This window comes from Rhododendron vialii, chromosome 4a, assembly GCF_030253575.1.
Source record: "Rhododendron vialii isolate Sample 1 chromosome 4a, ASM3025357v1".
NCBI lineage: Eukaryota > Viridiplantae > Streptophyta > Magnoliopsida > Ericales > Ericaceae > Rhododendron > Rhododendron vialii.
Window position 1 is genome coordinate 7,400,103 of NC_080560.1, and position 14,201 is coordinate 7,414,303.

The 14,201-nt window shown below is 40.7% G+C and overlaps 1 protein-coding gene across 1 annotated transcript; it reads left to right on the forward strand.

The window, feature by feature from the left end:
• LOC131322972 (probable LRR receptor-like serine/threonine-protein kinase At3g47570) lies at nucleotides 1-4,602 on the forward strand. Its single transcript, XM_058354585.1, has 3 exons — nucleotides 1-2,789; nucleotides 3,213-3,547; nucleotides 3,662-4,602. Exons 1-3 carry the CDS (start codon nucleotides 65-67, stop codon nucleotides 3,677-3,679), a joined length of 3,078 nt encoding a protein of 1,025 aa, XP_058210568.1. The 5' UTR covers nucleotides 1-64; the 3' UTR covers nucleotides 3,680-4,602.
• The last annotated feature ends 9,599 nt before the right edge of the window (nucleotides 4,603-14,201 follow it).

A 14,201-nucleotide genomic window follows, 5' to 3' on the forward strand; every position in this document is an offset into this window, starting at 1 on the left:
CCTTCATGTTACATATATATTATAGTTCAAACATAATTAATGAGAGCTCAAATCAGACTCGAAGATGAGTCCAGTAACCAAATCTCTCTCAATTGATCTCCTAGCCTTATTTCTCTCTCTCATCCCATTCCTTCAAAACAAAGCCCTTGCCCTTGACACAACATCATCCCTTAGTCTTATTAACACCATTAATGTTGCTAGCAACGAGACTGATTTCCATGCATTATTGGCCTTCAAGTCCAATATTTTCCCACAATATCACCAAGCCTTGAGCTCATGGAATGAATCTCTCCATTTCTGTCATTGGGAAGGTGTCAAATGCGGCCGCCGACATGAACGAGTCACCGTTATAGACCTCACCTCCAGAGGTCTAGCAGGTTCTTTGTCTCCTTATATTGGAAACCTTAGCTTTCTACAGGAGCTTAGCCTCAGAAACAACACTTTTATTGGTGAAATTCCAACTGAACTCGGTAATCTTCTCAAGTTACAAATACTCAAACTCGCATATAATGGTTTTGAAGGGAAAATTCCAACAAGCCTATCTCGTTGCTCCAATCTCAGGTTCCTTAGTGTAACCAGCAACAAGCTAGTTGGAGAGTTCCTGAAAGAACTTGGTTATTCAATGCCGAGACTGAAATCACTCTACGTTGTTAGTAACAACTTGATCGGAGGGATTCCTCCGTCGATTGGGAATCTTACTTCTCTGGTAAACTTTAGTGCTGTGGACAATCCGTTTGGAGGAAGTATTCCAAATGCTTTGGGTCGATTGAAAAATTTAAGGTACTTCTGGTTAGGTGCCACTCAAATTTCAGGTACCATCCCTCCTTCCATATACAACCTATCGCTGCTAGTTAAATTGTCATTGCCCTTTAATCGACTCCTGGGTAGTCTTCCACCGACATTCGGTTTCATGTTCCCTCACCTTCAGTTCCTTCAGCTACATGCTAATGATTTTGGTGGTCCTATTCCGCTTTCAATATCAAACTCTTCGCAATTGGTACACCTCGAATTGCAAAGAAACCATTTCAGTGGAATAGTAAGGAATGATTTCGGAAATTTACAAAATCTCCGTGTTATAATTCTATCTAGTAACAATTTTGAAGCTAGGGGATCTGATGGACTAGCCTTTCTTAGTTCTTTGACCAATTGTAGCAATTTGGAACTATTGGGTTTGGAAGATAACCAATTTGGAGGTGTATTACCAAATTTTGTGGGTAATCTATCAATCTCTCTCTCTTGGTTGACACTACATCAAAATCAATTGTATGGATCAATTCCTTCAACAATAGGAAACCTTGTGAATATGGAACTTTTAGCTCTGAAGGATAACCTATTCACAGGCCCGATTCCCGATAGCGTAGGTTATCTTCATAAGTTGCAATATTTAGCATTTTCAAACAATAAATTATTAGGTGAAATTCCAAAGTCGATTGGAAACTTGTCAATGATGAATAACCTTTACTTGGAGAAAAACAGACTAGAGGGAGCCATACCCTCGAGTCTGGGAGACTGTCGAAATTTGTTAGAGTTAACACTCGATGAAAATAACCTTAATGGGAGCATTCCAAGACAACTTTTGATGGTCTCTTCTCTATCAATTGCTTTGGATCTTTCTCGCAACCATTTGTCTGGATCCTTGCCCCCAGAGGTTGGATACCTAAAAAATGTAGCAGAAATCGATATCTCCGAGAATGTTATGTCTGGTGAAATTCCTGGGACTCTTGGAAGTTGTAGTAGCCTTGAAAACTTGTATTTGCAGCAAAATTCGTTTCAAGGATCTATTCCTTCATCAATGGAATCCTTGAGAGGTATTCAAATTTTGGACCTTTCCCACAACAACTTATCCGGTCAAATTCCGAGATTCTTAGGGACTTTTTCCTTGAAGAATCTCAATTTGTCCTTCAACAATTTTGAAGGAGAGTTACCAATGAGAGGTGTCTTCACAAATGCAAGTGCAATATCTGTTGCTGGAAATTATAGGCTTTGTGGTGGCATTCCCGAACTACAACTAGCTCAATGCACCACGAAAAAATTGAGAAACAAGATGTCACTTTCGCAGACCTTAGCAATCACGATAGCTTCGGTGTTCGTTGGAGTAACCGCAGTATCCTCTTTCATCATATGTTTGTTCAAGAAGAAAAGAAACACCAAACGTATTGTTTCATTGTCGAAAGACCCATTCTTGAAAGTCACTTATGGAGAACTTCTCAAAGCAACTGGAGGTTTCTCTTCAACGAATCTACTTGGTTTTGGTAGTTTTGGTCATGTCTATAAAGGCATTATTGACCAAAATGGAGAGTTAGTTGTTGCAGTCAAAGTACTTGACCTTCAAACTTGTGGCGCTACCAAGAGTTTCATGACAGAGTGTGAAGCCTTAAGGAATATTCGACACCGAAACCTGGTTTCAATCAGAACTTCTTGTTCTAGTGTGGATTTTCAAGGGAATGAGTTTAAAGCTCTAGTTTACGAGTTCATGCCGAATGGAAGTCTAGATAATTGGTTGCATTCAATTCCAAATGCAAATAATGGCCAACGTGAGTTCGTGGGACTCGATCTTCAACAAAGAATAGACATTGCCGTTGATGTGGCTTGTGCACTCGATTATCTTCACCAACAATGCGAAAGGCCAATTATTCACTGCGATTTAAAGCCGAGTAATATCCTTCTTGACGGTGACATGGTTGCCCATGTCGGAGATTTCGGACTAGCTAGATTTCATGCGGACCTCACCACTCTGAGGACAAGTAGTTCAATTGCAATAAGGGGAACCATTGGATATGCAGCTCCAGGTAAGAAAAAGCTCTTTATCTACTTTCTACTTTGAATATGCCTTTTCTAATTTCAAAATCACTGAATTTCAATACATTCGGCCGATTAGACACCATGAAGGATTGCCAATTAAATCAGTTGTTATCTCTATATCAATGAAATGATATTCGTTGTGAGGAATTTGGCTTGGTTATCTTAGAACAAACCAAAGTCGATTCTTTTCTGTTACTTAAACAAGAAAGGTATCCACACACGATAATTAAAAAAATAGGTTCACAAAGCTAATATATATATATATATATATAACACCCTTTACATGTTAATGTAAATGGCCTATTTGTAATGCAAGCAAGTTTTCTCTTTCATTTCGCATCATTTTTGTTTTTTTGAAGAAGTTAAAGGAAGATCATTTTTGTTTAACGTTTGAATTTTACAAATGGCAGAGTATGGTCTTGGAAGTGAGATGTCAACTAGTGGAGATGTTTATAGTTATGGAATCTTGTTGTTGGAGATGGTAACAGGAAAGAGACCTACTGACGAAATATTTGAGGCAGACTTTAATCTTCATAACTTCGCAAAGATTGCTTTCCCACAACGTGTGATGGAGATTGTAGACCCCATGCTCTTAACCGAGGAGAGACATGGCAGCAAAATGGTTGAATGTTTAATCCACATTGTAAAAATAGGACTAACATGTTCTACAGAGTCCCCACAAGATCGAATGAGCATAAATTCTGTACTCCAAGAGCTTCATCTAGTCAAGAACAATATGTTGAAGGTAAGCAATTAATGATCTTACTCAAAGTTTTGAAAGTTTGTCCTTCAATGGTATCGAAAAATCCTCTCGCTTTTTTCACTTTGGTGTTAATCCTCCATCGTTTTATCTTCCTAGGGCAACATGGATAGCTAGACATGCAATGTTGATAACTCAGGGCATCCGAGCCAACACAAGCATATCTCGATTAGTGCTGGAAGAACAATCCACTTTCCATTATGCAATGTTGGAGCAAGCGAAATTCCAATCACTTTGACAATGTTGGAGAAGGCAAAAGCAGGGGGTGGTGAATTAGACTTCATATATTTTGAGGAGAACAATAAGCCACCGAACTTAGGGGAATGCAGGTTCAGTTGTCATATAAACAGACTGTATGCATACAATAGAATTCCTTACTCTCTACTCGTGAACTGTCTAAACTGTATGCGTACAGTCTGTGATAAAAACAAATGAAATTGTGTTAATCTTATTGAGTGAATTGGCAAGAAAACAAAAAGATGGTTTCTTCAAAAAGCAAAAAATAAAAAATAAAAGAAACGAACAGAAAGAAAATAAAGAAGATCGATCTCGATTAATTGGTTTTTCCTTTAAGGAATTCCCCAATTTGAGATGACAAAGAGCTTTGGTTTACAAAATAGTTTCATTTGTGGCATAAAGAACAATAATTCAAAAATGCCATACACTGAACTCAATTGTGCTCATCTCCTTATCACAATTCTTTACTGTCTCTTAATGTGTTCGGTGTATGTTTTATGCTTGGTGTATGTTCTATCGTCTTCTTATGATGTATGCAGAAACAGGGTTATAAGTTGCTGAAACCGGTATTCTAACTTCAGAAACTGCTATTCTACTTCTGAAATCGGCTTTAAAATTGCCAAAACTGCTTTTGAAACTGCTGGAGCTGGTTTCCCAACTGCTAAAACTGAGTTCTAAGTGGCAAAATCTTTGGTTCCATTTTGTTTCTTTAGAACAATCTATCTCTTGGTAACTCTTTGGACAAATTAGAGGACGGATAATTTAGAGGTTGAATGCAAGGTGTCTTTCACATTGTACCAATGGTGTATATTTTTCAGAGCTTGCGTTGTTTTAGACCACAACCCAAACCCGAACCCGAACCCAGGCCATGAATGTCCTTGACTTGTTGAGAACTTGCTTATGCTTTCTGCAGGTATGTTTCCCTTGTTGAAATCAGCACATGGGCTGCTGAAGTGTGGCTCCAATTCTCTCATTGGTCAAAGATGGCAGCCTTGGCAGCCTTTGTAGACTTCAAAAGATTTGCCTAAATCTTGAAAATCCCAGGCATGGGATTGCAGTAAATGAGCCTCTCGTGGCTCATGAATAGGGCTCCAGGTTTTGGCTATAAATTGGAGTCCTCTGCTTGGGGTTTGTATCTCTCTTGAGTGAGAGACCATTGAAGGAAATTGTGAGGTCTGTTTGCAGTAGAAATGTAGGTCAGAGATGAGAGAGTGTGGTGAGGTGAGAGACCTCACTTGTAAAGCTTCCTTTGTTTGAATAATTGCTCCGGCTTACCCCGTGGACGTACCCGATTTTGGGGAACCACGTAAATCTTTGTCTCTGTGTTTGTGTGTGTGTTTGTGTTCTGATTTGATCCTTAGTTTCCGCAACAATTGGTATCAGAGCATTTGGTTACCAAGAACACAAACTCTGTTTCGGCTCTGTTTTCCGTTTCTGTCCAGAAAATTACAGTCACGGAATTCTGATCAAAAACTCAGTTTGATCACTGAGTCTCGTGCGTCTCTCCGAGACGATTCCAACGCACCAAGGCCCGTCGCGAACCGAGCACCACAGAAGCAGAACGCTCCGTTCGACGGCGGCGTTCACCGCGAGTTCTGTCCAGATAGAACCCAGTTCCGAAAAGTGATCGGAAATTTTTTTTGATCAAAGACCCAAATTCGGATTGTTGAGACGATCACAACGGTGGTCGGAACGTCGTCGGAGGTGGCCGGAGGAGCGAGCACGCGCCGGTCAAAGGTGGGGCGTGCGGAGCGCGTCAGATCTGCGCGCGCGCATGGATAGCGCAAGCTGGCACGCGGAGAGCACACGCTGGCGTGTGGAGAGTGTGTGCCGGTCAACGCCACATGGGCGGTCAACGCTGACTAGGCGATGAGTCAGCGGCCCAGTCAGCAGCCACGTCAGCGACCACGTGGCGGTGCCACGTCAGCAGGAATGTCCCATTTTGGTGACACGTCAGAGGTCAACTGTCCACGTCAGCAGGTCAACGCTGACATGGCAGTCCAGTCAGCGGTACAGTGGCTGGTCAATGGTCAAACTGCCAGTTTTGGTTTTTTGCGATTTCGGGGCCATTCGGACTCCGTTTTTCGCGTATGATTAGTCGATTTTGACTATCTCGACGTTCCGGACGCAACCGCGGGCTCCGTTTTCGGATTGGGGGCTCCTAGGCCGGTGCGAGCGCTTAGCGGAGCAGACTTGCAGAGATCAGAGGTTGATCGAGGCAAACATGCGCGGAGCTAGTGAGCAAGGATACACTCGGGTTGGTAGTGACACAGGCGCTCACTAGTGCATTGGTTTGCGGAGATGATTGACAGTGATCGGAAGCAGTCTGGTTCAATCGGATTTTGTGCTCTGTGATTGGGCACGGTGCGTTCGGGGTTCAGTCGCGGAAGATCTGGTCTTGCAAGGAGACACTCGGTCAGTTGGTAGATACACTTCCGGTGTGGGGGTGGTGAAACTTCTGATGGCTAGCAGTGACACAGGCGCTTGACTAGAGGGGCAGAACGGGATTGACGAACGCGGATTACAGCATCCAGGGGGTGATGCGGGCGCTCAAGCAGCAGAGGAGCGCGGATAGAAATGGACTTTGCTGCGGACATCTCGGGATTGGGATGTGGAGCATTCGGGTTTGGATGCGGAGCACTCGGTTGAGGGGGTGCAATGTATCGGCGGTGTTGCCGATATGAGTCACGGATATCTAGCTGGGTTGTTTTAGCCTCCTCGTAGGTGATGTGTGAGATTATCTGGCGAGTGGAGCCTCTGGTGTGAGCAGGGGATAGCTGTGGTGCTAGAGTGGCGGATTGCAGTCGGACAACGCTGCGAATTCAACGATTACCCCACTCGGGTGTAGGGGGTGATTATTGTTGGGGTACACCCTTAGTGGGTGGGTGTGACCACAGGGGATCACTTCCCCTTGTTGTATGAAAAGTGCAGTGTGTGCACTGTGTGTGTGTGAGTAAAGCTGAAGGTGGAGCTGCCACCGTTATTGGGGAATTTGATTTTGAATCTACTGCAGATCTGTCCGCTGAAGTTATTGGGAGTGAGTTTGATGGTGGTTCAAGCTCAGTCCACCTGATTCAATGTTAAGCACCTTCGGGGTGCATGCGCCTCTGGGGCGCCTGGCTCAATCGAGGTTGAGCATTTGGCTTGATGTGGGTCAAGCATCTGAATTTGTATATGAATCTGTTGCCGGGACTTTTGAGTTGTCGCGCGACTTGTCCGAATCTGTTCTGAAGTTTACTCGAAGACTTCGGAAATCTGGCTCTTCTGTTGGTTTGTTCCGGTATTTTGAATTTGTTAAGAGCATCTGTTATCTGCAGTCAGTCTGTTTGTTTGTTCTGTTTTGAGAGCACTGTTGTTTGCTTCTATAGTTTGCTCTCTTGTCTCTCTTTGTTTGTTCGAGTTTGTAGAGAGTCTGTTTGTTCTGTTTTTGGATTGTATTTGGGGGCAGCATCGGACTTTTTGGAGAATTGTCGTCAAGGTGGAGATTGTTGAAATCAGCACATGGGCTGCTGAAGTGTGGCTCCAATTCTCTCATTGGTCAAAGATGGCAGCCTTGGCAGCCTTTGTAGACTTCAAAAGATTTGCCTAAATCTTGAAAATCCCAGGCATGGGATTGCAGTAAATGAGCCTCTCGTGGCTCATGAATAGGGCTCCAGGTTTTGGCTATAAATTGGAGTCCTCTGCTTGGGGTTTGTATCTCTCTTGAGTGAGAGACCATTGAAGGAAATTGTGAGGTCTGTTTGCAGTAGAAATGTAGGTCAGAGATGAGAGAGTGTGGTGAGGTGAGAGACCTCACTTGTAAAGCTTCCTTTGTTTGAATAATTGCTCCGGCTTACCCCGTGGACGTACCCGATTTTGGGGAACCACGTAAATCTTTGTCTCTGTGTTTGTGTGTGTGTTTGTGTTCTGATTTGATCCTTAGTTTCCGCAACATCCCTCGTCGAATGAGATAAAGCTGATGTAATGTCGCTGTCCAATGGTCAATTTGTTTTGCATATTGTTATGCTCGTATTACCTTCATGAACATAGGTTCAATTCATTCTCGCCGTCTTTAAGCTCGAAAGATAACTTACTAGGATTAAAAGCTAGACTGTGGCATCTTTTGCTCGTTGGTATTTTGACATCATCAACGAGTTTACCCCCATTTAGCCGAGTACATTTCATGATTCTATTGTCTGCGGCGCTCCCATTCGTTAATTTTTTTTTGGACTTTTGAAGTATATGTTACTGCTCAAGTGGTTTGTAATATGTGGCTTGAACCAGTAAAATCACAATTCCGGAATGATTTCTTGGTGTGGAACTTTTTCAAAGGCATTAAGCTTCCAGACAGCTCTGCTCCCGTGGTGCCTCAAAGGCATGGGGCGCCCCAAAGCACGATGGGGGCCCGATGGCGCTCCTGGAGTGCGTTTCTAGTTCATAGTTCTCTCTTGCATATTGATAGAATGGCGCTTGATAGTACGCAGCTGGCACTGCAAAGAACGCCCATCGTGCCCCGACACCTTTCTGAAGCACTTTTATGATTGGCTGATGCTAGGGTGCGTATTTTGGGAGTACATAAGCGTTCTTTTCACCATCTCAGGGTAAGGTTGTGACCTCTGCAGACTTTGAGAGGGAAACCCTTTCCCTCTATATATCTTGTGAGCTTTGATAAATTAATTGTTTCTTTGTTCATCTTTACACTACAAGAAAAAGTATGTTTAGTGACGAAAAAGTGACGACAAAATTTAATTTCGTTACTAAATGAGTATATTTGGCGACGAAAAAATAAATTCGTCACTATTTTGACAACTTCCGCGATGAAATTATTTCGTCACCAATTATAACTATTTAGCGACGAAAAAGATATTTTTGTCACCAAAGGCACCTATTTGGCGACGAAATAAAATTTTCGTCTCTAAAAGAGTAAAAAAGGAGACGGAATTATTTTTTGTTGCCAAAGATAATTATTCAGTGACGAAAAAAATATTTTGTCGCCAAATGAACCAATTTGGCGATGAAAAATATTTTTGTTTTCTTTTTACGTTTTCAGTGACGAAAAATTTATCCTTTGATGACGAAATTTATGAATTATGCTTTGTCACAAAATATATTTCGGACATAACTCTTTGCTCAGAACTCTGATTGAGATAATTTCAATTGGGTTTGAACAATATCATAAAGAGCTACGACTTTAATGTTTATCAAAATTGCTAATTTTAATGTTTAATGGTTCAAAATGCTGTTCAAAATAAATTTTAATGTTAAATGTATGTGTTATATATTAGATATTTCAAACATATGTTGAAAAGTTTGTGTGGCGTAGTTGGTTAAAGCTTGCGTGCAAAACTTAGGAGACTCGGGTACGAATCCCAGCAGGAGCAAGAAAGTGAGATTTTTTTCACATATAAGAATGTTTTTTGTGACGAAAAATTTCGTCATCGACGTCATTTTTTCGTGATGAAATTTTTCGTCGCCGAAAGGCACTATAGGTGACGAAAAATAGATTTCGTCACCAGGTAGGAATCCTCGACAACCTTTAGTCAACAAATTTTTTTTCGTCACCTATATTATTTGTGACGAAAAACATACAATTTGTGACAATTTTCATTCGTCACTGAAAGCAATTTTTCTTGTAGTGTTAGTAGCATTTTGGAGTCATACATATCATATTATTCATTCGTGCCTTCAATTCTACTTGGCGGGATGGATTCGGAGCTGTGTTGAGCAGAGATCGTGATGTGAACTCGTGGGCTCTATGGGATCAAGAAGAAGCTTGGGGAGCTTCAATTAAAAACCAATAAGTTGATTCATTTAAAAATAATATGTTCACACCATTCTACCATGACTACATTAAGTGGACGTCTCCATAACAGCACCTAATTAAGTCAGATACATGACTACATTAAGTGCCCACCATGACCCTGTAGTGTTGGTTTTCGTGCATGATCATTTATGCTTTTGCACCGTAAACTGCATTACTCATGTCGACCCAGAACCCATCTCAAGTAAGCTTTATGTGTACCTTCGACTTCTCCTTTTCGTGCTTAATGTGTCTTATAAGACACAAGCAAACACAAGATGAATGTTTTTATTGAGATGAATAGAGCGAATTTTTTTTTTCTTGTAAGTTAATTCTTACTAGAAGTACAAATGACAAAACGGAGGAGAATCAATGACCGCGCATGGGAATATCCTTGCAGTCCAAACAAGCAAAAAACAAAAATAGAAACCAGAAAAGAAAGAAAGAGCAAACATCAGCTGCAGCCATATCCTTGCCAGCAACTAGAACATAACAGGACAAGGCTACTGGGCATTCATAGAATCAATAGTGACAAAATTAAGGCCGCCTAAAACATCTATATTAGACATATCCCGTATATCACCTAGCTTCTTGTTTCTTGCAGAAGGATCAATCTGTCTCCACGATGCCAAACAAGCTGTCACAGTCTCCTCTATCTTTTCATAACTATTATCTAGATGCTTGTGCTGAAAATTCTGAGATTTGTCTCTCCAGAGATCATACACTAAGGCATAGAAATTAAGCACCCCTGTGGGCTAGTGAACCGTGGAATTAGTTTCCCAGGGATTTGTCAAGGCGAGCGTAAGCTGATTAAAAAACACAGAGATATGAAAAAAAATACACTGAGGCAGAGAAATTAAGCAAGCTAAAACACTGAGGCTTTAAAGGGTTTCCCTATAACATTCAAAGAAGCACACTCTATCTCAAAAGTCAAAAGCAAAGTCAGATAGTGGTCTAGTTATGCCACATTTTTATTTTTTTTGGTAACTAAGAACTTTATTAAAAAACATTGTCAAGAGGAAAAACCTCAATCAAAACCAAGCAAAAAAACTATGCATGGCTAAAAAATAATGGCAAGATCCCTATATATAACTACAAAAAAGTCAACCTATTGAGTAAAATGCAGTTTCATATATGCAAGTTCTTACAAAGTAAGGAAGACAGATCAATCAACTTGACATTTGTGCTTTGGGTAGCTTTAATTCTCACTTCAGATTCGATCTGGCCCATGACAGAGTTCCATCTTAGAATGCCCTTGAAAATTCTGTTGTTCTTTTCTTGCTAGATTAAATAGACCATTGCAGCTAGAGCACGCCTTCTAAGAGCATTAGGTAAACCTCTCTTTTTTAAATTGGAACAGAACCAAGCAACTTTCTAGAAGTACTAAAGAGTTGGACCAGAAGGGCTACAACTCAGCTTAGTTAGCACTAAAAAAGAAGATGTTCCAAAGATTCCTCATGCAGGTTACAGAGAGAGCAAATTGGATTTCTATGACACCCTGGCTATGAAGTTAAATCTCTAGGTCGATCAAGGCTCCCTCTGACAGCCATCCAAAAGGGATAAAACCGTACGTGCCTAGGGATATATCCTGAGAATCAAACCATGTTATGCCAAGTAACAAGAGGATGGTGAGTGTTCTGTGTGTGAGTGTTCTTCTGTCAGGCATGTTGGTATCTGTGTGCTTCACCGCTTGGTTTGTAAGGGTTTGGAGGTTAGGTGTCTTTGGTTGGAAAGCCTACCTTCTGTAATTGCTGTCCATGCCTTTGATTAGGGTTGGATATGCTCTTTGTATGTTTCTCTACATTCATCAATGGAAATTGTTATCCTTTTGGCAAAACAAAAAGAAAGTATGAAGAGTTTGATATTTAAAGGAAGGGGATCCGTTCCATATTCTGAGTCCATTGCATTGGGATTAGGCAGAAATTCGGAAGCACCAGCGAGACAGAGGAAAGTCCATGTCCATTATAGATTAAGGAGAGAAAACATGAAATTTAAGCTTTACAAAACAAATGTGGAGCCATGGCTGTAACAGCCTACTTTGTACCGTAAGAAACATTGCGATAAGAAATGAATCATTTTTCTCACTTTTGGTGAGAGAGGAGAATGAGCCAATCAAAACAATATAATTTGTTTACTTTTCTATTTATTTCTCATCAAATTACTTAATCTTAATGAGTGAATTGGCAATAAAATATTATAATCTTTTTGTTTCTGTTCCATCAACCCCCTAATTTCCAAGAGCGTGGAAGGACTTTGAGCCTTTAGGTATCATTTGCCCCGAAAAATCATTGGAGAGAGATTTGCAAAGAGGTTGAAAATTCTTGGGCTAATAAATGACGGCCCCACTAGTGACCAGATTTGCGGAAATTCTTGATATTGCATAATTAAGCTTTTTTGACAGAGACTTGTGGAAACTCTTAATAATGCCAAAAACCCAATTACTGTATCTCTAATCCTACTTCTTTCCGCATTTTCTCGTCGACGCAGATGTGCATATCATGTTAATTACTACTTATTAGATAAAGCTCCTGCAATCTACGTTACAAAGTTACAGTGAACCTTGCCAAACACCTTTACATTGTCTTTTTGGTTTGTTTGGTTTTCCGCTGTATCTCTGGTGCTTTGATCTTGGTTTTGTTAATTACTCCAGTCTTCAATGGATTCTAGAACCCCATAGTACTTTGGCAAACAAATAGAGCATCAATAACGATGTCCCTGGCCTGGAGGCTAGAAACTCTGGCATGGCGTCTAAGTTCAGTTATTTCTAAAGTCACTTGACTTGACTTGACTTGACTTTGAGGATTTACTGGTGGTGTATAATCTCCGATATCGACGGTGGAGGGCCGGAAGCAAGAAATTGATGCAAATCGTAGTGGGACGTCAGAGGTAAGAAGAACAACAACGATCGATGGAGGAAGGGAGGGAGAGAGTTGGCGCAGGGGGAAGGGAAATAACTGAAAGTTAACACTCTTGTTGGGTATCCAGAGAGTGCAGGTGAAATTTTACTTTATTACTAACTAGTATCTCTTTTGCTTATAAAAAAAAAAATTTAAATACAAACATAAAAAAAAAACTCTCCTTTCTTTTTCTCTGAGTTTCAAACAAGAACAAGAACAAAAATAATTATTTTTATTTCCGTAGGCGAAATTCTAAGACGGGGTGAGCGAGTCGAAGAGATAAACTTCGAGGGTTGTCTGATATTTAACCCACCCTAATAATGTAGAGAAAAGATGTATTTTCAAGCTTTCCAAATCTGGGGCCATGGCTACAAGGACTTTGTGGGTCTTCTCTCAGAAAAATTGCTGGAAAGATTTTCAAAGGGGTTGAAAATTCTAAGGCCATTAAATGACGTACGGCCCCACCAGCGACCAAAAATGTGGAAATTCTTATTTCTGGAAGCTCTATTATTATTAATAATGCCAGCCTCTTTGGAACATTTCTGATTACAAGATCACTTCTATACCGCCTTTTCAAACTAAATTTTGTGGGTTCGGTTCGACGGTCTCAAAATAATACCAGCCTCTTTGGAACATTTCTCTTACGCTTTGGTTTGCATAAGTGAAATCCTTATCACTCCGTCTGAAATCCAAAAATTATATAAAATCACCGCTGAGCTGCTTTAGGAGACGGAATAAGAACCGCTTGCAATCCACAGTAACCACAACGTGAGGCTGGAACAGAAGTGCAGCCTGTGCTGTTTTCTTCAAATTAAGTAACCTGCCATGGGGAAACCCACTTTAAGAATCAGGGTTCAAACAATGCAATGGTGCATTAAGACTCCAATTTAGAAAAAAAGAACATCCAAATACGGAAGTCGGCAACATAGTAATCACACTCAGAACTCACTCTGAACTTGTTCGGGTGTGGCAACAACTCCTAGATCCCCATTACCGCAATATCCTCCACTTGGAACAAGGACTTTAACCCTTGCTTGGACAGCATCGACCTAAACACAGGGGGCATGGAACTAACTTGAGAGCTTACAGTCCCTTAATTCAAGGTAGGAAAGGAAAATCCAATAAGATTCCAAATAGGAAATATCATCCAAATAAATTCTCTAACCTAACTTCAGAGCTTAGAGAGTGACAAACAGACAGTCTTCAATTGAAATTTGGAATGCAAACGGGATAGGATCCTCTTGAATCTCTCAAACAGTCCTATTGAGGTTTTTTGTAGCATTTATTTTTGAGAAAATGACGGCCCATGACGTGTTTTGATAATTAATACCCTTTAAAGACATTTTCAGTATTAACAAATGTTCTTAGTTTGTCATTGGCGTGTATTAATTATCAAAACATGTCGTTGGCCGTCATTTTCCCTTTATTTTTAGTTCAATTCAATGAGTGAAATCGTCATTTAAAGCTACTGTGGAACATCAATCATGCCCTCAATAATATTAATAGAATATCATTCACTATCATTTCAAAATGCATTTATCTTACAAAATGGATATATTGAGAGGAGGGGACGTTGGTAACTTCAGCATGCCATGGCGTTAATCAAGGTGGGTCTGTGTGATTTCAAAAAATAGAAGGAATGCATAGGGGCTGACAATTCGACATACGGCGACCAATAGAATGGCTCACGAGTGACACGATTAATGGAAATTCTAGATAATCCCAA